This window comes from Musca vetustissima, unplaced genomic scaffold (genome assembly GCF_032173495.1).
Source record: "Musca vetustissima isolate MV318-11 ecotype Yass unplaced genomic scaffold, APGP_CSIRO_Mvet_v1 utg7804, whole genome shotgun sequence".
NCBI lineage: Eukaryota > Metazoa > Arthropoda > Insecta > Diptera > Muscidae > Musca > Musca vetustissima.
Window position 1 is genome coordinate 240,989 of NW_026887929.1, and position 25,948 is coordinate 266,936.

The 25,948-nt window shown below is 33.0% G+C and overlaps 1 protein-coding gene across 1 annotated transcript; it reads right to left on the reverse strand.

The window, feature by feature from the left end:
• LOC133335739 (calmodulin) lies at nt 1-24,475 on the reverse strand. Its single transcript, XM_061544040.1, has 4 exons — nt 24,149-24,475; nt 12,612-12,786; nt 4,718-4,960; nt 1-235 (listed from the first exon to the last, which is right to left on the reverse strand). The coding sequence occupies exons 1-4, from the start codon at nt 24,149-24,151 to the stop codon at nt 207-209; spliced, it is 450 nt and encodes a 149-aa protein (XP_061400024.1). The 5' UTR covers nt 24,152-24,475; the 3' UTR covers nt 1-206.
• Between the last annotated feature and the right edge of the window lie 1,473 nt (nt 24,476-25,948).

Sequence of the window (25,948 nt, forward strand, 5' to 3'; positions counted from 1 at the left end):
TTGAGGGGTGTTATAGTAAAATTTAATTTAATTTATTTTTTTAAGATTTGTTTTATAGTTGTTGTTTATATATATATTTTCATTTTGTTGTTGTTGTTTTATATCCATAGCAATAGCGATGGCGCGGTGTTGGGGCGCACAGCAGCTACAGTCTTCGTCAACATCTTAAAAACATAGAAAAGCTTAAAAAGAAGTAATTTAGCTGCTCACTTCGATGTCATCATAGTCACGAATTCTGCAAAAATAAAGAAGAAGAAACATTAGAATTTGAAATCCACAAAAATAATGCAAACAAATGATCAATAATTTAAAATAAATAAAACATCAATCCTTTTGTTTTCCTAACACCAACCAACCAAGCTCATCCTCCTCTCCTCTACCTCTTTCCCCAATTTTCTTTTCTATGTCAATAAAATGTGATTTTATTGAATCAACAGCAGCACCACAAAAATCACGAGACAATTAGATCAATACAAAGATTGGAGATGAGTATGAGAGAGGGGGCGGTGGTGGATAGTTCTTAAAACTGTGTCGTAGTTGTAAAAATAATTTTTTTTTTGCACGAAAACCCACAAATCAAAGAATATGCCGGCACAGTCAACAACAACTACAACACATTTTATTGTTCATTGTTTTCAAAAATAGATTTTTGATTCAATCACAATCATGTAAAACAAATAATCAGGGAGGGGGATATCTCAACAATAGGAAGAAGATAAAAGGAATTGAATAAAATTCGAGCGGAACCAAAACAAGATCAACAGTAACATAGGTCAGAAGAACTATTTGTCACATTAACTACTAATTTGAAATAAGTTTCCTTCTCTCTTTCTCGATTATTTCGAATCATTAGGAGGAGATGAAATAATTTGAAAACTTTCTTCTAATCGTAAAAGGATCATAAATTAGGAATTAGAAAGTTGTTAGGAAATCCACTTTGAGGGAAACCTAAAAGCAAATGGAAAATATTTTAAAAAAATATGTTCCATAGGGAGAACTAGGGAACTATACAAGCAGGAAGTTTGTAGTGCTAAAAAGTATTTAATATCTTTCTGATGAAATTATACTTCTACAGTCGAATTCACATATAACAACAGCCAAGGGATCGGCGAAATTGGTCGCCTTCAAAAATATTATATAAAGATCAGATCTTTTTCTGGAAATTTTGGATATCGTCATTATAACAGATATGTCTTTCATTATTGTCTCGTCATGAACGGTTTTGTCATTATTTCCCCCTTCTTCTAATTCAATCACCTCCCTGTTTTGGGATGCACACACAAAATTATGCCCAAATCGATTTGTAATAAACTCGAATGAATGAATTTGCATTTGGTAGATATTATATTTTGTGGGCAAACCTCTCTGCCTGCCTGGCCAGCCAACCGATCAACCTCCTGCATTCATGTCTGTCTACTAGTACACTACAACGCTCTGACCAATTGTCAATTATTAAATTTAAACAGTTTATAAAAAATTAGCTGTGAGAAAAATACGCTATCATCATTTAAACTATGATATTTCCCCATTCAATCAACCCTCCCTCCTCTCGTCACCACTTTTGCAAAAACATATGAGCGACCAAAGCTGCCGAACAACAAAGACAAGAAAAAGATGGGTGAGGGCAGGCAGGCAATGATTCTGGCCTCACGCCAATAGTTGGCGGAATCAAATTATACAAATATCTATTAGGTAGGTAGAATTTTGGTGGGCAGTAGTAGTAGAGCAATCAAGTCAGTCAGCCAGCCAGTCACAATATCAATGGTAGTATGTTGGGCCGAAGTCATTATAATTTACACACAATACCACACACACATAAAATATGTTTATAAATATAACCAAATCATGAACTAGAAGTAAAATATTAGGAAAAACAAAAATTGTTGTGAACAAAATGTAAACAAAAGTGGTCAAAAGAAGATTGCATTTCTTTCCCGCCTTCCTTCAAATGAAAAAAAAAAAAAACAAATATTATTGAAATAAAAAAATACACAGAAACCCCCTTAATAATCATATGCCTGGTATATGATAATACAAGAGACGGAACAAGAGGCATTGGATTTATTTGGAAAAGCCGGTTGAATATTGAAGCAAGCTGTGTTTCTTTCCAATTTCGGTGACCACGTCCGTACAACTTTTGTACCGAAATCGGAACGAATTCAGCATTAGAATCGGCAATTTTTTTCAGAGATTCGGATAGAATTCGGAAAAATGTTTGCTGGGAAGGTAGATAAAAAGGAATACAACTTTTTCCACATTCAAACTTGTTGCTTCTTGGCTTAGTTACTTGGCGACACATATTCGTATTTATATCATACATTATGGACTTTCTATCATAAGATATTAAAATTATTGTTATCTTAAAAAAAGTTAAATTAAGTTAATTAAAAAAATCGGATTTAAAAAATTGTACTGACGTCACATCAAAAGAACCCATATTTTTTTATCTAAAAAAAGAAAATTAAATACCCATCGCCATTTATGATTACTTTTAAAGCTATTTTCGTTGTTGTTTTTGTTTGTTCTACTTTCTTTTATCTCATTTGGAAGAAGAAGAAACAAATTTGTGAAGTCAAATTAAAAAAAAAAACAACATATTTGCTTTATAAAAGGTGTTTGCATTTTAATGTGTTCTTTTTTATCTAAATGTGGTGGTGATTTCACACCTTTCGACACACACACACGGAGTACAGAGTACACAGCAGTACGTACACACCACACACAAAATTAAATAAACAAACCGACCGACCGACCGCTCAAAACCTTGATCCAAAGGAATTTCTTTTGTTATTCTAAAATATATATTTATTTTTTGCGTTTATTTCGTTCGTATACCCAAATAAAAAAAAATAATGTAAATATAGAACGAAATATGGAATAAAATTAAAAAAGAAGTAATTAAAAGTGGTGACAAAGATTGTGAAAATAAATGAATACCAGGGGGTTTAATTTCTGGGCCCTTTTAATTTGTTTTCTATTCCAATTATTTTTAGTGGCCTTCTGAGTTGTTTGTATTTTGAATTACAAACATATTTCTTTTTTTGTTTGTAAATATTATTTCTTTTCATTTGTAATAATAAGAAGCTACTACTATCATCATTATCCCATCATATTGTTCTGTGTCTCCTTCATTCCTCATCCCAAAACATTGTGTGCTTCCCTTATAATCGCATGAAATAATTGCAATTAAATGCAATATTTGCATAAATAATGAACTAAATAAAAACAAATGATTAATAATTTAATATTGTTTTCAAGAGTAGCAAAACCGGATGAGGAAAAGGAGATGGTGGTGTACACCACACCACCTCTTCTATACTCACAATTTATGAGATGATCAAGTGAATGACAGTCATTATATTCTCTAGCAAATGAATATTTATGCTCTTTCATTTTTTTGTCTGATTCTCTGATAACTTGTGTGTGTGTGGCGGCGGTGGGGCACTATGGTACCGCCGCGCTACTAGTCACTCACTCATGCCGCCACCGCCACCACACCACCATGAATGTGGTGTTGTGCCCCCAATTTTAGCAGGTGTTTGCATTCAATGCTTAAAAATAGCTCATGTGCGGTGTTTTATTTTTTTCTTCTATCTGCTAATTCCTCGTCTCTTAGCCGTCCGTCCGTCTGTCGCTATGTGAATAAAGCGCTATGTGTTTGGATATCTGTTGGTATGATTGTTTGTTTTTGTTGGTGTTGTTGTTGTTGGTAGTAAAACAAAAACAAATATCAAGACATTTTTAACATACCCCAAGAATGAGGAAAATTAGCTAAAATATAAAAAAAGTAGTGGACCAACCAACAGAAGAAAATCCAATTCAATATTTAAATGTGTTCACATGTTTTTGCGTGACCAAAGAACATGAGAGCACACACAAATAATATTAGGTGTACAAGGAAAGGCAATGATAGTAATTGTAATTGAAATTTTGTGTAAAATAGAAAAAAAAAGAAACAAATTTAAAAAGGGGACAACAACGAAATATTTTTTTTTATCAAAATATTTCACATAAATCTGGGCATAGGACTGTGTTTTATTTAATGAACGATTTTCCAGTCCATGAAGATATAAAGAACATCTAGAGAGGAAAACAGTCAAATGGTCCACAGGACTGAGTTTTTCTGAAACTTTTTTCTGAGTCCTGACATTTTGTTGTCAAAAACCTCAATCTTTTTATTTCCGAATTTAATAACAGTTGGACCTTAGATGTCAATAATGACTGCATTTATGCCACAATTTGGCATGACCAAAACCATTGTAAATGTTATAGATGTTATAAAATTTCCCATAACAAGGCGGGGAAAAAATATGTAAATTGTCATAGAATTAAAACAAAAGTAATTTCACGCCAAAAATTATCGTATTAGAAATACAGCACCGCGAAGTAAATTCTACACAAAATAATATTACAGCAAAATAAAAAAGTGATCTAATCAATATGACTAATCACAAGTATTTCAATGTAAAGCTGGCTGGCAGGCAAACAAAATGCAGTGCACACACACACAGTGTTTCAAAACCACATTTAAATGACTAATATCACTTGTGATTAGTATTAGCAACACGTAAAAAAATATTATTCTCTCTTTATGGTGGTGTTTGTTGTGGTATTGTTGTTTTTGCTATTTGGCACATGACAATTAACACCCCCACTTGAAATGAAAACAAAATTAAAAATTTATTTTAATACAGTGAACTAATTTGTTTACACCTACCTTCGTAATTGACTTGACCATCACCATCGATATCAGCTTCTCGAATCATCTCATCGACTTCTTCGTCTGTTAACTTTTCACCCAAATTTGTCATGACATGACGCAATTCAGCCGCTGAAATGAAGCCGTTACCGTCTTTATCGAATACTCTGAAGGCTTCTCGGATTTCTTCTTCACTATCGGTGTCCTTCATTTTACGGGCCATCATTGTCAAGAATTCAGGGAAATCAATTGTGCCGTTGCCTGGAAAAAACAAATACAAATAATTAGAAAAAAATCAATTAGAAAAACTCATACATAAACAAATTAGAGTCATGTTTACTTTTTTTTCGCGGAGGAGGTTCACAAACAAATCAATTAAATTTTTGAAAAAAAAATCCGTTTTTATTCAAATTGTTGTTATTTAATTTCAAAAAAAAACTTTCCTTCCTTCCGTAAAATTTATGATTATGAAATGGACAATATTCTGGGTGTGTTCATGGACGATTTTTGGGGGCAGAGTATTGCAAATTTTGAACGATACACATTTCCATTTCACTTCCTCTTTTTGGTTGTTTTTTGCAAATATAAGGAGCAGCATATTTGTTGTTGGAATATAACAACAAATCCCATCATCGAGCCAAACCTTTGTTTTACATATCAACTTCCGCCGTTGCTGATTCCATCAATTTGCAATTTTGCAAATCTAATTTACATGACATCCCATGAAGATAAGACAAATTGTGCCGTACCCACCAGCAGTTCTTATGGAAATTGATGGAAAATTAAACAAAAAAAAAAAAAAATATTCTGATGCGCTCCAGAACAAATGGTAATTGGTGTTTCGAATTTGATTTACCTGAATTCACTGTTTTTTAAGAAAATCAAAAAAAATCTAAATTCTCTGAGGGATTTTTCCAAGAAGGGATAGCCCCTTCCCTTAGATGGAATTTTTTCTCTAAAAAAACCGGAAATGCAATGGAAAAATCTGTGTTCAGTCACAGATACAAATTTTTCTCTAGGAAAAAAATCGAAGGGAGAAATCTGACTTCAGTAACTGAGACAAAAGTAATTCTTAGGGGCTAAGGTTTCTTTTCGATAAATAATCAACGTTTAGGGCCTTAGAACAGAGGTTGGGCAATTTTGTAACCCAGTGACTGCTAATTTATGTCTAAAAACTATTATTGGACAGACGTTATTTTTCTATTACAAAATCAATCGTCATATATGAACACTGGAATTTTTAGAGGCGGATCTAAATATTCCTTTGTTAGAGATTTTTTCTACGGTAAAACTTTTGTCCTCAGAGGACAGATTGATTTTTTTTGAAATCAGTCAGTTGATTTGGGGATTTCCGTAGATTTTTTAGACAGTACTCGTAGTGGTAGTGATATTTATAAATAAAAATTGTCATCAGGATCCATCATAAATAATGGATTTTGCATTGTTTCTCTAGTAAAAGAATAAAAATTGTATAGAAATCTGTCCTATAGTAAATAAAAATACTCTAATTCGATTATATATATAGAAAAATAAAATGTGGATTTGAGATAATTAATTTGAAATTAAGCAGACAGGCATACCGGCAGAACTGATAAAAGCATAACATAATTTTCAACATTTTATTTGATATTTGACAGCTCACACGCACACACAGACAGTGAATTCTTTTCTGCAAAAAATTCACGAGTTTCCTTCTATTTCTCTTCTATAGAGATTAGGCATAATTTATCATGTTCTTTAGAATTAGTTTAATTTATTTAGGCAACTCTTTGCCCCAACCCCATGCTTCCACATGATTTTGCAAAAAAAAAAAAAAAAATTAAATTAACATGTTTTCGTTGTTGTTATTATTAATACAACAACAAAAAATCAGAAAGTAACAATGAGAAATGGGTGGGCGTAGGAAAGAGCAAGGGTGTGGGGGAACGCCATGCCGAAAACAGAAGAAATGTTTTTTAAATATGTATCATTGGTTTTAATGGGGGGTCTGTGGGTCGTCTTAATGTGGCGGAATCGGTTTTTTGCCGGCGTTTCATTTGGGAGGCTTGTGGTGGGTGGCAACGTGCAGAAAAATAGTAATGATGGAAATTAATCGTCTATTAAGTTTGTTGTTAAGATACGCTCTTTTGTGCCAAAATATCTACCCCGAGCTACAACAACAACAAAATAATACATGCTGGGTTTTGATAATGATATTTGCTTTATACAATTTTTTGTCTATCTGTGTCTGCATGGCTGAGTGACTTGCTTCTTCTTCGGGATAGCCAGTCATTGTTTTGTGTGGGAGGAGAAGGCTGTGATTTTTTTTCTAGAATTGTTGATACTTTTTTTATTTATAGTAATATTATTATCCCTCTTTTTTTATAAGAAATAATTGTGAAAAAAATAAGAAAAAAAGCGTTAGAAAAATATCCTTGAAGGAAAATTTGTGTTTCTAATGAGACATTTTAATTTTAGAATGATTAACTCGAACAAACCTTGGGATTTTGGTGTACCATTTACCCCAAATCGGACGAAAATATATATTGAAGCCATATGTAAATCTGAACCGATTACCATAAAACATAAAACTTAACACACTTCATTCTAGGCTTAATTTAGAACGCTGTGCAAAATTTCGTGTCAATCGAACAAACGTTGGGTATTTGAGCCACTGATTTAGATGAAATCGTTCGAAAATATATATGGGAGGTATATCTAAATCTGAGCCGATTTGAAAAAAGCCTTAATACACATCACTCTGGACTCAATTCAGAACGCTCTGCAAATTTTCATCTCAATCGAACAAACTTTGGGTATTTGTTCCACCCATATTTAGATGAAATCGTTCGAAAATATAGATGGGACCTCAGAAGGTGTCTTTATATTTATTCTCAGAAGTAACTATGGGTCTACATGGTTTCCTTTTGCATGTTACAAACAAATGCACAGAGACATAATACCCTGCTGTACCAAAGAGTGGTGGTGGTGAAGGGTAAAAATATTATTTTAAGACAATTTTAAAATTATCTCTATATCAAATGGTATTTCCTATTGGTTTAACACAAACGACCTACACGTATAACCTCTGCCACCCACCTCATCATTATTGATCCTCACTCACCATAATTGACCCACACACCAGCTACACCTCCACAAAAACCCCATCCATGTTTTTTTTTTTTATTTCCAATCTGTTTTGTTTTTATTTTTCATTTCAATTTTTTTCCTGTTTTTTTGTTCTTCATTAATGAATATTTAACGTATTATATTTTTTTATTTGCAAATATTTATAAAGACATATTTATACATATAAAGAGAGTGAGGGAATTTACTATTACTGGTAGTACCAACAACAACAACAACAACAACAACAACAATATGTGTTCATAATAAAAATAAAAACACAAAATTTATAACCAAAATGAAAGTGTTGACAGTGGCAACGGCACATTGGTTTTGCCAATTGTCTTTGGGGCTTGACTGACTGCTGCTCTTGAACAATATTTTTATTCGAATATTGAATACAATCAGAAGTGAAAGTATTGAAGGGAAGAGTAGTCGTCAAACACAGACTGACGACAGACATTCTCGAAAAATGAAAACAAAATAATTTGGTATGATTTTTTTTAGTATTCAGCAGACATAAAATATGGTTGGCGGGCAATGCAAAATCGACTGGAAAGCCATAACGCTTAAGGTGAGGGAAAGGGGTTGAAAGAGCAACAAAATACAAACCTACATGTCTTGTGTGTAGGTATGCCTGTACGGCCAAAAAATATAACACAACCAGCCATGCCATCATATCCCATACTTTTTAAATTTTAATGACTTTTTTGTTGAGTAAAATATTTGAAATATTTATTTCCCCTCCCTCAATTCACCTCCTTACCCTACTCATCACAATGTTTGAATTCTGTAGTGTGTTTGCGAGAGTGGTATTCTGTTGTTGGCGGGTTTTCTGCTGCCATTGTTATTTGTCTATTAAGTGTTAAATATCAATTAGTTGGAATTTCCCCCGATATTAAAAAAGAGAAGACGAAAAGTGAAAACACATGATGCACATCAGGCGATCCATATAGCAAGCCAGTCAGTCAGACACATTTTCATTGACTTTGTTTCAATTTTTATGGCAAATTTATTTGTGTCTTTTTGTGTCCTTCAACCTCTATTTGGGACTTTTATTGGTGGCCAACTACACTTTGAAGCTGTAAATATAGAGGAAAAGACTATTCAAAAACTTTTTTGCAATTTTTATAAAAAAGGATATTAAATTAATGAAAACCCTGTCAACACATAACCTATAGATTCTAATGTATGTAACTAGGACCGGTCCCATATTGGAGCTTGGCTTGCAATACGATTATAATTCAAAATGCTGGATTTTAGAAAAATCGAATGCCTTAACTTACATCTGAAATTTACAAATTCTGTGTGGTGGCCATAGTAACTATCATGGAGGAATTAACCACCACACACTATGCTCCCACCACATGTACTGAATGATTAATGACTCTTTATTGTTCCGCCGCACGGCCTACATTTCAAAAAGTACATAAATGACGTTTGTACACGCTTTTACTTCCATTTAACAAAAATAAAAAAAAATGTTTTTAAAATATATGTTTTTCCTCATAAAAAATAATACAAAGAGAGCGTACAATACGAATACCTGGCGGTAGCGGTGAGTGGGTAATTAAATGGACGTTGACCCCAATGATGATGGCGTTTCGTACTACATACATTAAAAATAGAACAATTATAATACGGAATATACAACATACATAGAGAGTATGTTAAATATAAAAAATAGTATATTATATTCTTGGAAAACTTAGGTGGGAAAATATACAAATTGAATAATAAATTAAATAATAAAAATAGGGGCAGGATGTTACTACCCACCACCAACATTAATGGGAGTTAAGCGATTTAATCCGTCTGAAAAGGAATTCACACAAACATTCATAGAGTAAGTGAATATCAAAATATATCTCCTAACACAATATACGTAACACCAAAACATATTTTAGAATAAAAATTACGAATAAGAAGAACTGCATATTTTTGAGGAGTATGTCAGAAGGTTAGCCACATAACATACATACATATTAAATTACATTAATTTGGAAATGTTTGGAATAAATAGTTCAGAAAGAAAGAATAAGAAGCTAACAAGAAGTTCCGAAAAACATGACAAATGGGTGGTTTGATTGAGCAATCGATTGCTAGATCTGTAGATTGAGATCTTCGTCTAGCTAATTCGTCTGCTTTTTCATTACCCACATGATGTCAGAGTGTCCTGGTACCCAACACAGCCGATATAGCTGTGAGTGTTTCCAAAACTGATCTACACTCGAGAACGACCTCAGATTTGATATTACAGTATTTGATTGCTTTAAGAACAGCCTGACTATCCACAAAGATAGTCACCGGCTCATCCGGTTCTCTGCATCAAGACTTTTTATCAATTCCGCTGCCTTCCAAATAGCGAAGATTTCAGCTTGGAAAACACTAAAGTTGCTATACAGCTTGAGGTATTCGCTGAGCCAGTTCCTAACAATTTTACCTCCACTTTCCATGGAAATTCCAATTTTTAGGTTATATCTCTTCAGAGATTAAAAATCTACACATTTTCGAAAAAATGTATTTGCCATAAATCTTAGTAAAGTTGAAAATATATAATCCAATGGCCAAAAAATATATGTTTAATAACACATATTTACTGCCAACAATTAAAAAAAGAGATAAGAAGAAAAACATATCAAATAAAAAAACACCTGCAGAAATAACGATAAGGATAGGCGGCTGGCTGGCAGCAGTTGATAATTTTTATGATAATTTTTATTTACAATAAATACCAATGAGAATTTAAATTGCATAGATTAAAGTATATACAAAAACATATTGGTATTTATTTATTTATTAAAATGTAAATTAGGGCTTATCAAACTGGAGTTTTTTTAGGAAAATGAGGACAAAGTTCAATTTTTCTAATACAAAGTTTGGAAAATAAAAAAATTGCAAACTGAAGTTTCCATCGCCATGAAATTCTTTTTCTTCCACAGAAAATACAATTTAAAATTCATCCATTAAACCCTTTTTTGAAAAGTACACACAAAAATTTCACAACTCCTTGTGGGAGAGCAAAAAGAGTTAGCCGTGGGGATATTATGAAATCTTGGTCATGTCCTGCGCATGTTTGCTAACACAGTTCTGTTTCGGGTTTTCAGAGATTTATGCAGAGACCAACAACAACAATTATGACGACTCCCTTTTTTAAATTTGCCTTGTCAAATCTACTGATGATAACTGTCGGAGAAGAAAAGCTGCAAAATCATGCTTTGCTCAGCAAAAATCCAGGGTAAACATCTTGATATTTTTTTGGACAATATGTAGGTATACTAGCAGTTTCCAACAAACATTTTGTGTGTGTATTATAACAAAATGAAAGAAAAAAACCCAGGGAGCTATTATTCTCCTAAGGAAACAGTGGTCACATTATAATCAAAAAAATAAAAGACAGAGGAAGAAAAATATATCCTACACCCACATGAAAAAAAGACATACAACTACAAAGTTTAGAGTAGAGGAAAATTTGGAAAAGAATACACCATTTTTTTTTTTTCGACAAAACTCCATACACCCACCACTCCACTGCTTTTCATTCTAATTTGGTGGTGTCTATCTCATTTCATGTTCTCCATATCAAAGAACAAATATTTAATGAAAATTCCCATAGGCGACAGGCGGCACAATGGGAACTGTTCTAATGTATGTCTGTCTGGTCTGCCTGCCTGGTGCTGATGATGACACATGTGGTGCTTTTTTTATGGTGAATGCCCACAAAAGTGTGGAAAGAACTGGCGGACGGACTGACGGGGGTGGTTCCGTTTCATTTTTTTTCTTTTTCTCAGAGGATTTTAACCTTTCCAAAAATAAAGCCGTCACGCATAGCTACCAAAATATAGCATTTTAATGGCGAGACTATTTGCTTGGTTTGGCTATTTGTGTGTTGCCAAAAAATATGCAGCAGTGGAAAATTATACACTAGCAGTGTTTCACCACCCCCTACCTCCCCCCTTGCTGCATCATAAAATTGACACTTTTTTGTGGGGTGTGCTTAAAAAAATGTAATATTTGCAAAAATTAGAAAAAACACACAATTTTTAAAATAAAAATGGTGTTTTTATTTTCACTATTTTTAGTTGTCGAGTTTTATGAATAAAAATTCTATAAAAAGATGCTTAGTGGTGGCGAACCAATGGAAAACAATTCTTAAATCGTGTGGATGCAAAAAAATAGCAGAAGTGGAGGATACTTTCAAACAGAAATTTTATTTTTGAAAACCGGCAAGAGGAAATGCCCAAATTAAAAAAATGCTACTTGAAGTATTTATAGGCGAGCTGAAGGGCGTCTCTATAGACGAGCTGAAGGGCGTCTCTATAGACGAGCTGAAGGGCGTCTCTATAGACGAGCTGAAGGGCGTCTCTATAGACGAGCTGAAGGGCGTCTCTATAGACGAGCTGAAGGGCGTCTCTATAGACGAGCTGAAGGGCGTCTCTATAGACGAGCTTTTTTTAAGAATTGAAGCCAAACCGGGAACTTTCAATCCCTACATTCAAGCCCTTCTTGACATATGGTGATAAAATATTCAAAATACGTCAGAAACCAGTCATATAAATTATATGGGGGTTTTATCAAAACTTAAATTTAATAAAACTTGGAGGACTAAAAAACATTTGTATAAAATGTGGGTCATCCTTTTGCACCGTTCTTTAGAAGGGATTTATATAAGATCCCAAGTTCCATATTAAAATACCCTGTTTCCCATGGATTACATAGGAGGTCCTAAGGATCAAATTCTCTTCTTTTGATTTGTTTGTGAACCATTAAAGAGAAAATGAATCGATATTCTCCAAAAACAACTTACCATCAGCATCGACTTCATTGATCATGTCCTGTAATTCAGCTTCTGTGGGATTTTGACCAAGTGATCGCATGACTGTGCCCAATTCCTTTGTTGTGATGGTGCCATCACCATCTTTATCGAATAGTGAGAATGCTTCTTTGAATTCAGCGATTTGTTCTTCTGTTAGTTGATCGGCCTAAAAAATAAAAAAAGAAAATAAAAACACGATTAGTAACAAAGACACACACAATTAGCAGTTAAACAGACAAACTAATCAAAAAACACAAGGCAAGATTTACCATTTTAGTTCACACCCTTATTCAATTACGGAGTGGAGCCCACAAAAATCTAATAAGCGAACAAAAAATGTGGCCACAAAAATGTCAACCACAAATGTTACAAAAAAAATATGGACAATGAAAGCTGATATGTGTTTTTATGGCTGGCTTTGTTTGGAGGTTGTAAGGTCCAGTGGTGCCCGGGTTTTTGGGTTATTGTGGAATTTGCGTATGTTATTTTATCTTTTAAAATTGTTTTTTTTTTTTTTGCTATTTTTATGTCAAAATTCGAATTTGAATTGTAAAGCATATGCTAAATGATTTGTTTGTTTCTCAACTTAAAATGGTAGGGAGGTGGTCGTACAAAGTAACTTTGGACAACCTTCTCCTACTCTGCCCTGTAAAATATACAATTACGAGCGGAATGGAAATTCATGGCGCAAATAAATGCGCAATCGAATGCCAGTCGTCGTCAGTCATCTATATCTTCTTCTAGGTGTTAATTTCAAAATAACATCACACATTTTTTCCAACCGCTTTCGTTGCTGCTGCTGTTGTTGTTGTTGCTGTGTTTGTACTTTATTCTAAACGTTTAAGGTAATATCTGGGTGGCTGGCTGTGTTGACGTCAGTAGTAGTAAGTCAGGCAGTCATTCATTCAGTTAGGCAGGCAGTCAAGTCTGTCACAACATTCAAACCAGTAGATTGGAGAATAGATGGAATGGCGATGATGATGATATTTACATATAAATGGCATGTGTGAAATATACATTCAACAAAATTGTTTGCTTAGGGCAACAACAGCAAAACTAAAAAAAGTGGGAGAACAAATAAAAATGTGTGAAAACCCATATATGTGGAACCGTCGTCATTTAGAAACACATACATACAACACACACACATAAATGGAGCAACAATAGCGCTAACTAACGATCGTACAGAGAAATGACTTCATATATAGCAAGTAAATATTTCAAGAATGGAGCTTCGATGGGGCGGTTAATTTTGTTTTTATTTGAACAACTGTATAACCAACACAAAACTATTCCCCAAATGACATTTTGAATTTCCCTTTTTGTAAAACAAAAACGAAGAGAGAGTGAGAGATGATCAATCCTCAAAAAAATTCCATGGAATTGAAATTGTCTTTTCCGATTAATTTTTAGCCGCCTTTTCTGACTAAATAGTTATCGAGCACCATCAATCATAGCTTACCTACAAACACAAATGATTATGTTTATGTAGACCACACACCAATCTTCGATTTTGGTAGGTGTTAATTGTTTATTTTATTATCCCCCACTAACCTGAAGAGACAAACTCATTGTTAATGGGGTTTTTAGGTAAGGTTTTTTTTTTGTACTTTTTTGGATTTGTTAATTATGATGGACTAGGGGAGAACCACCCACCATTCATTATTATGGCTCAGTTAAGTGTCAAACATACTACACATGGAGATAACAACTAAATAAATAATAATAATAAATTAAATAAATAACAAAAAAAAACTAAGTCGGATGATAGCTTCATAGATGAAGGGCAGAAAATTTTTATGGATCACCGTAGGTCCGCTCAAATGGGTTATTTTAGGCCGTCTAAAGAGATCTTTACAGATCACGTTTATATAGAGGAGCAAAATGCAGCCTTTAGAAACGAAAAGAGTCTCTATAGATGAGCTGAAGGCAGTCTCTATAGATTCTGAATGCAGTCATTAATGACGAGCTGAACGGATTTTTTTAGGCTAGGTGAATGGATTCTTTGTAGACGTGCTTAAAGCACTTATTGACAAGCTGAAAATAATGTAGACGAGCTGATGGGAGTCTCTATGGAAGAGCTGAAGGGTGTATTTATGGAGTTGAAAGGAGTTTTTGTAGGCGAGCTGAAGGGAGTCTTTTATAGGCGAGATGAAGGGAGTCTTTTATAGGCGAGTTGTAGAGTCTATTTTTATACGAGTTGAAGGGAGTTGAACAGTTAGTCTTTCAAGACTCCCATCCTGTGATCTATAAATACTTCCTAGAGTTTTTCTACAACTCTACAGCTTAAATTTAAGACGAGCTGAAGGCAGTCTTTTTATAGACGAGCTGAAGACATTTGGTATGGATATTGATAGACGAGCTGAAGAGAGTTTTTTTCAACAACTGATGTCTAAGAGCTCAGAGCAGGGACATGAATTCTAGATACCTCTGCTCAATTTATGGTAAATTTTTCTAAAATAAACTAGGAAATACCTTTTTTGGGGTCATAAAAGTGGCATGCTACAGATTTTGGTAGTATTTAAAGCTTGGCAGATTCGGTATTTGGGAAAGATGAGATCGTAATGGTTTCTCGGATAGTTCTAAGTATGTTTAGAATATTCGGTCTCAAACGTTTTTATAGTTTTTAAAACGAATAATTGCTGAAAATCTGTTTGATGCGCGTCATACATCGAATTCTGACATTTATAGGGTGGACATCGATTTTTGGACACTTTTTAAAAAGGAGTGGACCTATTTTTCTTGTTGAATTGGTTTTTGACATCGGAGAAATTCATGTCTTATGACTACAACCTAATTAGTCCCTATTCCATAGTCGCTATCTCGGTTCCTTTCTCTTTGCCACACCAAGGTCATTGCGAACAAAAAATTCCAGTAACCACAACTGATTCATTAAAATTTTCTAGAATTATTTCAAAACAATTAAATTTGAAATGTAGCTTAACCACCAACCACTCCAATTGTTTGTAGCGTGAAACAAAAAATGAATCAGATGATAAAAAAAGTAGCCAACAAATCTGTAAAGGTAGTGGTGGTTGGTGGTGATGGTTGGAAATTTAAGTTGAAAACTAATTTCATGCTTTTATTATTTAGATTGTGTTTCACATGAAACCCAATGAGCATCATCATCAGCATCTGTATCGCTGCTCTGTCATCTAAGCATAGCCGAAAACATGCCAAAAACAGGCAAATAAACACAAAGCAATGTGAAAAGAAAGGAAAACCAACAAAAAGTTAAAATAAATAAATGAAAACAAAAACAAATCTCAACAAAAAAAAATAAAACAAATACTCGGTGGTATCAGTCATTCAATCTTTCAATAATCACAGAGGCCATGCCAGTCAGCCAAGCGGCCAGCGATACAACACACACCACATATTATACTCCCCAATCTTGGCTATGCCACTGTCTGCTTGCAGCAGCAGTCACAGCAGCATTTGAACAACATTTTTGTTTTATAGAAAACCACACAAAAAACACCAACAACAACAGAGAATCATCATGATTCATAAAAATAATGTTAATGAGCAAACAACAATGGTTGCCCTTTCTGCCCCAAATGGCCGGCCCGGCCCCCTCTATCTTTGAAAATAAAATATGCGACCAACGAACAAAAAAAAAAACAATAATAGATCATTTGTTTCAGATGATAACGCAGCAGCAGTAGCCACCCAACGACCAGGCCAGGTCGATCTACCATTGGGGGGATAATACAATCGGCTGATGTGTTGCTGTTGTTGTTTGCCACCAACCAAACCCAAATAGAAAAAGTGTTTAAAAGTCAAGTTGATTCATTAACTTAGAATGAATACGGCGATGGCGGCAACTATTGGGCTATCGAAAAGGGTATCGGGGAAGAGAATGTGATGGCGGGGGGGGTGTAAGTTCGAAAAATCATATGCATTTTTATTATTTGTTGTGGTTGTTTTTTTTTTAATTTAAAAACAATATTACGAGAGAGTGATCAACATTCACCAACAAAAAAAGGAAAATGCATCATAGAACTTGCTTGAGTGTAATGAGATTTGTGTTTGATTTTTTTCTCTAGTTAATATCAATATCCAATTCTGAAAAGCTGGAAATAATCTGGAAATGTTAAACTCGAAATATATTAGGTTTCGGTAATAGAAAAAAAAATAAATATAAACCCAAATAGCTTCATAAAATGATTTAGCCTTTGTTATAATTAAAAGTCCACATAAAAACTTAAAGGACCCCTTTTCAAGATCCTTCCCACTTAAGAAGAAAATAATTTCCAGAACCCCTTTTACCAGCCTGGATATTTTCTTTTTTAATGACTATGCGAAAACATAGATTTCAATACTGCAGATTCCATAAAGAAATCCATAAGAGTTTAAGATCATGAACATTTTGAGTCCCAGTCCTTTAAAAAAGCCCTTGAAACATCAAGAAATTGTAGGTGAAAATTTTGATGGAGGAAATCATCTGAAACCCAATTTGAAATAACAAATCTAATGATTACAATTTTCCTTTTTTTAGATATTTTCAAAACGAAAAGAATCCTTTTATGAAATTTCGTTCTAATATTTTCACATTTAAAAAGGGAGCCGTAAGAGGTTAAGATCATAAGCATTTTGAGACCCAGTTCTTTCAAGATGCCTTTGAAAAGTCTTCAAGAAAGTGTAGGTTAAAAAAAATTACGGAAGTCATCTGAAACCCAATTTCAAATACCAAAAACGATTTTTACAGTTTCACTTGTTTAAAATATTTTAAAACATATCGAATTCCGTTTTAAATAATCCGTTCTAATATTTCTACATTTACTAAAAGAATCCATAAGAGATATGGAACAAACCATGACCATTTTGAGACCTAGTCCTTTTTTCTATATATATATATATAAAGTCTTCTAAAACCCCAAATTTCTCTATGGAATATTTGGCATTTATTTCATCCTCATGTAGTTGACATAATTGAAGTAAATCAAATATCAGAACGTATCATGACTAAAGCAATGAAGAATGTCTGTTTTAAAATTAAAAGAAAAAACAACAACAAATTATCTTATCTCATTTTCCCATGGCTATAATAACTAATAAGCAATAATCGAAAAAGTGAGAGAGAGGAAAAAATACAAATGTGTGAAAAATCTAATCTAGAGGAGGCGCTATATAAGAAGAAGAAGCAACTAATAACGGTAAGGGGAATTTTCCCCGCTTAATTCTAAACTTTCATGATAAAATGCCATTTCTTGTTCATTGTTGTTGTTTTTGCAAAGAAACTCAATTAAAATAAGCACAGTTGAAAAAAACCCCTTGAAAAATCAAATTGTTATCTTGATTGAATTATGGAGCTTTCCGTGAATGGTTTAATAATAATGAGAGGTGGGGTGGGGGACACACCAATAAACCGCTAATCGTTTTGTTATATAATTTCCAATTTCCTTGATTTTTTTTAGGCTATTTACAACTATCACATAACAATAGCCTTAGGTCATAAAAAATGCCATGGAAATAACAACAAAAATGGAAATCTAAGCAAAGGAATTCGCAGGGGGAATATGGAGGAGGTAGTTGAGATTTAGCGGCATATTTGCTTGGCTTTGCTTGTCGTTCCGCCTAAAAGTCATTTGCCCTTATATGGACACTTTATTGATTGCCTGTTGTGGAGGATTATAAATTTCCAACTTATCGCGCCGCCAGCTCTTCGCTTCGTTTATAATGCAGCAGAGTAGAGTGTTGTTGAATTTGCTTATGGTTTTTTTTTGGCAAGCTAAATAAAATAAAGATTGTGTTATATATTTGTTGTTATTGTCATTATTTGGAATATATATGTATGTAGATAACAAACACTTAATGCAATATACTCAAGAGCTGGCTGGCTGGCTAATTCACATAATTGGCTATTGTTATAAAGCCATAGGGCGGGCAACGAAATAAGTTCTGCTGCCGATATGATAATGGATTTAGAGATTACACCACACGGTATTATCAAAATTTTCGCCTAAATAGACTTTGTAGTGTTGGCCGACCAATAATAGTTTTCACGTGATTGATTAGGGTGCTTACTAGGTAAATGGGAGCAATTTAAAGAAGGTTTCAAGTCAGGAACAGAAATATTCGTTTCTTTTCGCAATTATTAGAATGTATAAATAAAAAAATTACCCGAATGAAGAATATCTTTAATGCATAAGATGGATGGGTAAACATTAATATATATATATATATATATATATATTCCACTTCTCGAGATAAAGGTAAACATTTTCCGAATTCCAATATTCTCCAACACCACCTTCCATAGGAACATACAGACATATATTTCATTTCCTTGTACATTTGTAGCAAAGTGCAGAAAATAGTAATTATTAATAACAATAATTACAGTTGTTATAATTATTATTTTTCCCTCGATAAAATAAATGTTAAAGTAATTAAATTGAAATGAAATGAAGAAGAAGAACAACAAGAAAAAAATGACACGATGATAACGACGACGACGAAAGCGAAATATTATTATTAATAAAAAAATAATAATAATATGGTGGTGATATCGTAAGAAATTAAAAAAGAAATTGTGAGTCATATAAAATAAAAAAGAAATAGGAACGGACGAACAGACAGACGACGACAAGATATTGCACACACAATTTCGCACTTGTCACTGAAGCAACAACAATGTTGTAGCTGCAGAAAATTGTTATCAGCAGGCTGGGCTATATTATTATGTTTTTCTTTTTTCAATTTTTTTATTATGATGATGAAAAAGACTCCACATTGGATTCAATGTTGTGAAAAAAAATAAATACAAAATTGAAATTGGGACAGGAAATGTTGGAAAGTGTCATGTGTACTTGAAGTAATTGCTAAAGAGGGTTCTGTTATTTTCAGTAGTTTTTGAATTAAAAGAAAAAATTACACAGGAAGTTTAAAAACCTCGGTTTAAAGAAACGGAAAAAATACTTCGGTTTTGTTATTTTTTAATGATATGGGGTCTTCAGTGGCTATTGAATTGAAAAAAATCCACAGGAAGTTAAAAAATCGGTTCAAAGAAACGGAAAAAATACTTGAGTTTAATTAAATATCCCCTACACTACACATCAAATGTGTCTTACATATCAATAGGTGGTGTATTATATCCACAATTTCCTTTGACCTGTTGGACGACCGACCACGACGACGACGTGTCACATATTCATGAATTATAAATTACTCTCACAATTTATTGCCGTTTTTTAATAATACCATACATGTGAAAACGTGACCACATAGCCTGACGACTGTATTTGGCCCATTACACACATTTTATATTTTTTATTGGCTTAAAACAACAGCAACAACAAAAAGGTAACTGTTGCAACCGCAATAGGGGTGACCAATCACCACGCAGCAGAAAAAAATCGAATCAGGGAAAGAGAAAGAGAAAAGCAAAAAATTGTTACGATATTGGATTTTTAATTAGAAACGTGGTTGGTTGTGTGTGGTAATAAAATTGGTAATTTTCTTGTCCGAACGACAAACAATGTCATATTGTCCTTTTTTTGAATGTCAATATTAATTTTTCAACACAAGCGAGAGATGAGAAAAAAAAAAACAGAAAATTAAAGAAATTAAATTTGACTTTTTATTAAAAGAATTTTGAAAATGAGAATCAAAGAAGAGTTTAAAATGGGAATTTGGTTAAAAAAATACCTAATGGGGTTTAAAACGAAAGATTTTTGTTCCGTAACCTGCAACAATCTACTATTAATCGATGTGTTTTTATTTTTTAGGATTTTTCTTTTAATTTTTTGTTAAAAATTGATTAATTTTTTGATTATTTTTTTTTTTAATATTTTATCTATCGAAAATTATTTTCTTTATTATAACTTTTCAAACATAATAAAACGCTATACAATTTATCAGTGATTGCTGGGGCGGCATATATATTGTTTCTAATTTAATTAAGTAGAAAAAAACCGAAACCGAAATTGAAATTTTTTGCTTATCATATCTCTCTCGACGCTTTTTTGCTGCTCTTCTTCTTTTTTTTTTTTTTGTATATTTTTTAATTTTATTTTCTGAAGCACATGGCAAACAACAAATAAGTTTGCTGTTGATGTTGTTGCTCTTATTTCCAAACAATACACCCAGGCCTTATGTTAATTAAATATAACAAAAAATATACATACATACACACATACATATGTATATAGAAAAACAAAAACAATCGCAATAATAAACAAATAAATTAGCAATTCTGCGAAAATAACAATAAATTTTATTATCGGAGAAAAAAATCAAAAACAATAATACAACATTAACCCTGAATTCGGGAGGAGGTGAATATGTTTCTCTAATGATCAATGGCAAGGAGGCAATTTATTTTTATTTTAATGGATAACAAAATATATATGTCAGTGTGTGTGTGCGTTTTTTTTTTAATATTATAGAGAGAAATTGATGATAATAATGTAGAGGTACACAAAAATTGAAGGGTTATTCTCTTCGAAAATTTAAACAATAGCCATTTATTTACTTAGTTTTTCAATCTTGTGGCCAGTCAGAAGTAACAACAGCGGAATTTTTTAACAAAAATTTTATAAAATGAGAACATCATTTGCTATGGGATCCAATATTAAGGGCACAAATTGAAAAGTATATATATTTGAGAATCCTTGCTATTAATTCGCCTCTAAAAAAGAAAAACTATAATCATTTTATTACTGCAATATTATAAAAATTTAATTTTTCTAAAACTTTTGTAGCAATAACATGGATACATATTTAAATTTTTAATTTCCTATTCACATGTTTATTTTAAAGATAAACAACCTGGGCCATGCATCTATAGATCAATTAATTAAAAAAAATCTATATTGTCCTTAAAATATGTCATTTGTTAATCTCACCATGTGAACTAGACTTAATCTCAAAACACTAAAAACACTCTTTACAACAAAGAAGGGAATATTTTGTTATTAAAACACTTGTATTTCGAGTCTCGAGCTATAATTCCATCAAACTATATATCCTTGGCCTTAAATCCTCATTTTTATGAATTACACACATTCTTGGCGAGAGATCACACAGTATGAACAAGGCTTAAAGTCTTTGACATACAGACAATCACTGGCAACTTTTTTTGCAATAAAAAGGTAATATAAAAAGGTTTAAAACCCCTATAAACAACAAATATTTATCCTTTGTTTTTTTAATACTCTCTCTACTTTTTAAAATAAATATGTCTAATTGGCAAAAACACACTTTTATATCAATTTAAAAAAAAAATTAATCCCCCAAACGCTACATCCTATGTCTTCAAATCTTAAATTTCTCGTAAAATTTCAGACTCCCTGCAGAGATCACACAGTGTGAACAAGACTTAAGCTGTTTTGACAGACACACACAACACAAATGACACTCTCTCACAATTATTTGCCATTAAAAATAATTCACTTTTTCCATTAAAAGGACTTTTCTAAACACTAAAACTTTATTTAAGGATACACATCACTCCTTGGAACCTATAAAATATGCAAAAAATGAAATTAAATCGCATTAATAACAAAAAAACTTGACTCTCTCGGCAGATTACTCCTCTCAGCAACACTACATCATCAGCATCCATCATCATCACACACTATTGTAAATGGTCATTTTGTATTAAAGCTGACAAATGTTAATTCACAATAACGGCTTAGAAAGAACGAAAGGCAAGAAAGAAACCCTACAAAGTTAAACATATTTTAATATTTAGCATGTTTTCTTTTTTTCTATCATTGTTGTGCTAATTTGTTGTTGTTGCTGCTGTTAACAATTATTGCCTTGTCCGCCAGCCAGCCCATGAATAAGGCCGAAAAAACACCTATTTTTTTCATTTACTAAATAATAATGAAATGCAAAGAAGACGAAACAAGAAACCTCCACAAAAAAACCAAAGGAAATAAAACGCCGCTGAAATCTCAATAAAGATAAAATATACTACACGAAAACAAATAAATAAAGCAGCAAAAAAGTGCGAAAGAAAACAAAAGACCACAGACGAAACACCATAGCAAAAAGGGAAGCAAAACAACTGCAGTGCGGTTATTGGCATTTCTCTTTTGATGTGTGCTACGAAACGGTTAAAACAAAAGGTAATATACAAAACGAAAAAATTAAACAGTGGTGGTGGTAATGGTGGATGGATGATGGAGGAGAAATCCCCACACTACACAGAGAGTGAGAGAGAGAGCCGACGAACACATTTTGGCAAGAATGAATAGAGAACGAAACACAGCATGTTGTGTTGTCGTCGTGGGGCTGCTGTTGCAAAGCAGAACACACAAAAAGTGGTTGTTTTTGATTTATAACAACAAACCAATGGCCAGCCATATGCAAAGGTGATACACACCAATAGAAAAAAAAGAAATGTAAAAAAGATAACAACGAAAGAGAGACAAATTTCTTTTGCAAAAAATAAAAAAACAAATGTAAGCCAAACGGTTCATGAACTAAACAACTACACACACTCTACTCTGTGTGAACCGTTTCGCTCGTTCGCTCCCCTTATATGAATGGTGGAGTAAAGCAAATGTGTGCTGATTAGTTGTGCTCCCCCCAACAAAAAGACAGAGCATAGTAGAGAAATATTTGCAAGGCACACACATGCACACGCACACCAAACACACTTTTTTCTGCTGTCATGAAACGACGACGAAATTCTTGTGCCTTTTTTGCTTGAAATAACCTCATTTTTTGCATTTCACATTTCCAAAAAACGAATTGAAAAAAGTTCCCAAAAGCCAACAACAAATACTAGCCAAACAGAAAAGTATGTGTGGTTTTATACCAAGCCAGTTGAGATATTCTCTCTTGAGAGAGAGAGTTGCGCTATTTTTAATTTTGTAACAAGCGTACTTTTTGTTCACAAAAGGTACGAATTGACATAAACGTACCAAAACAAAAATTATATTTTTTATTTTTCGTGAATACATTTAAGCTTAAATTATAACATATATTATTTATGCAAACAACTGGTATAAATATTGGCCAATATTTCTCGATAATTATGATTTATTATCATTTGAAGTATAATTTTGTTTGTACTTTTTTGTTCCTACCTGTGGCAATGTTTTCCAACACGACTCTCAACACCGATCCCGATCCCGGCAAATATAAAACCACGCTAACCAAGCCAGTTATATTTCCTTGAGGAGAGTGAGTAACCACCGACCAAGCATAAACACCATACTCGATGAGCTGGATAATGTTTGACGATGATGATGACGACGACAATAGATGACAGCAAAAAAATTTTTTGTTGTATATGGAACTACTCCACCCTTTTTTCAAAACTTTAACGGAAATTTCGAATGGTTAAAACGATTAAAAAAACCATTTGCAAACACTTTGTTAGCACCAGAAAAAAACCGAACGATCACATATTTCGAAATGTTATAAATCTTGCCTTGTTTTTTGTTCACGGTTTCTAGATGTTTTTTCTTTTTGGCCACACAATTTTTTTGTTTACGCCAAAATTTTTCTTTTATTTTTTTTTTCGTTTCGAATTTGTTAACTTTATTTTATTTTTTTGTGTTACTCACCATTTTAAATGTGTTTTTGTTTTGTTGTGGGGTTTTTAAGTTAAATTAAAGCTGTTTGTTGTGAGGAGTAGTTGGAAATCCGCCGGTCTGGAATTTCGAACTACTATCGACTGAAGTAGATTTGGATGTGTGTGAAGAAAATGCTTCCGTTATAAGTCTTACGGCCTTAAGTTCTCTCCGGTTACACTCACACTGAGACGATGTGTGACGACGACGAGTACGACAACTACTACTGACTGACGACGATTGTTGCTGCTGTTGCTTGGCGACGTACGCGTCTCTGCTTACGACGTTTCTTTTTCGGGGGTATTTCTTTTACAACAAATTTTTGTCGACGACGAAATTTCGTTTTTGTGTATTGTGGAGAGAGTGAGGGTCAAAAAAACACTGAAAGAAGAAATGCGTTTTGCCATGAATTTCTGCTGTTTTCTTTTTTTGTTCTGTTGTTCGTTCTTTTTGTACCAAAAAAATGAAACAAAACTAAATTCTCACTGCTGCTGTCTATAGTTCTCTCCCCACAATCAGTATTCTCATTTTTTCTCCTCTTTAAGGGAGAGAGCCAACTAAAGACAAAACTACAATACTCTCGCGGAGAAGGCTACGCAATTGTGAATTGTGCAAAAAAAACGGTTTGAAGAGAGTCTCAGAAATGAAACAACAAAACAAGATGAGAGGAGATAAAGGAGAAATTGGTAAAACTACAACAGATTCTCTCAATATAATTCACCATACAGCAGCAGCAAACAGGAGCAGCACACAACGCACACACACATTTTACCCTAGAAAATAAGCAAAGCTTACAACAGGAAAATGGAAAAAATGAAGAATTAAATTCCCAAATTTATTTTAAGGAAACAAATAACCTTAACACAGAAATTATTTTTCACATGATTAAGCCAATTTCGGCATGCTGATGCAGAAAATACCTCAATTCATTTTCTAGGTAATTTGCTTTGTATGGTAAATGCGTGTGTGTCTGTTGTAAAAACAAAATCTGCTGGCTCCGTTCGGTAGATAATACATTTTGTTTAATTTCTTGTTGTTGTTTTTGTATTCTCTTATCTTGCAAATTTTTTATATATTTTTTCTGTTTGGACACGACAAAATTTTTTTTATTTTGCTGTTTTTGTTTGTTTTTTTATTTATCGTGGGCGATGTTTAATGATTTTTTTTCTGATTAAATTTTTATTTTTTTTATTCTTCCAAAGTTTGTTTGCTTCTTGTAGAGGAGTAGTAGTAGTTAGAGCAGGCAGCATAACTTAACAAAAAAAAATCAACTAAATACGAATATTCTAACAATGATGGATGGAGAATTTGCTTGGATATATACCCGTAGTAATTTTTTTGATTTCAAAGTTAGCAAATTTTTGTTTAATTTATTATTTTTTTTTCTATATGTGTTTGCAACTTTTTTTTCTTTTGCTTTATATATGTATATAATTTTTTTCTTGTATTCAATTCTTATTAGAATCTTCAACTCAACAACGTTTGGGGAACTCGCACGGTCAACAACTCAATTGCAACTGAGCTGAATCTTGTTCGACTCTTTCGTGTTTAGCTTTGCTGTCTGTTTTTTATATTTTTTATTTCTGTCTGTGTTCTTCGTTCTATCATTTATTCCTCGTTGTCATCGTCGCCGTTGATGTATCATTTCGTTGTACTTTCGTGCCTCCACCTCCTTTTTGTGTGGCTGTTTTATGTTTTCTCTGTAAACGGTTTGCCACAAACAGAAGGAGAGAGAACGACTGTGTGAATGAGTGTGCTTCGGTTTTTTTGGGGCGCGTATATTTCTGTTTCCTT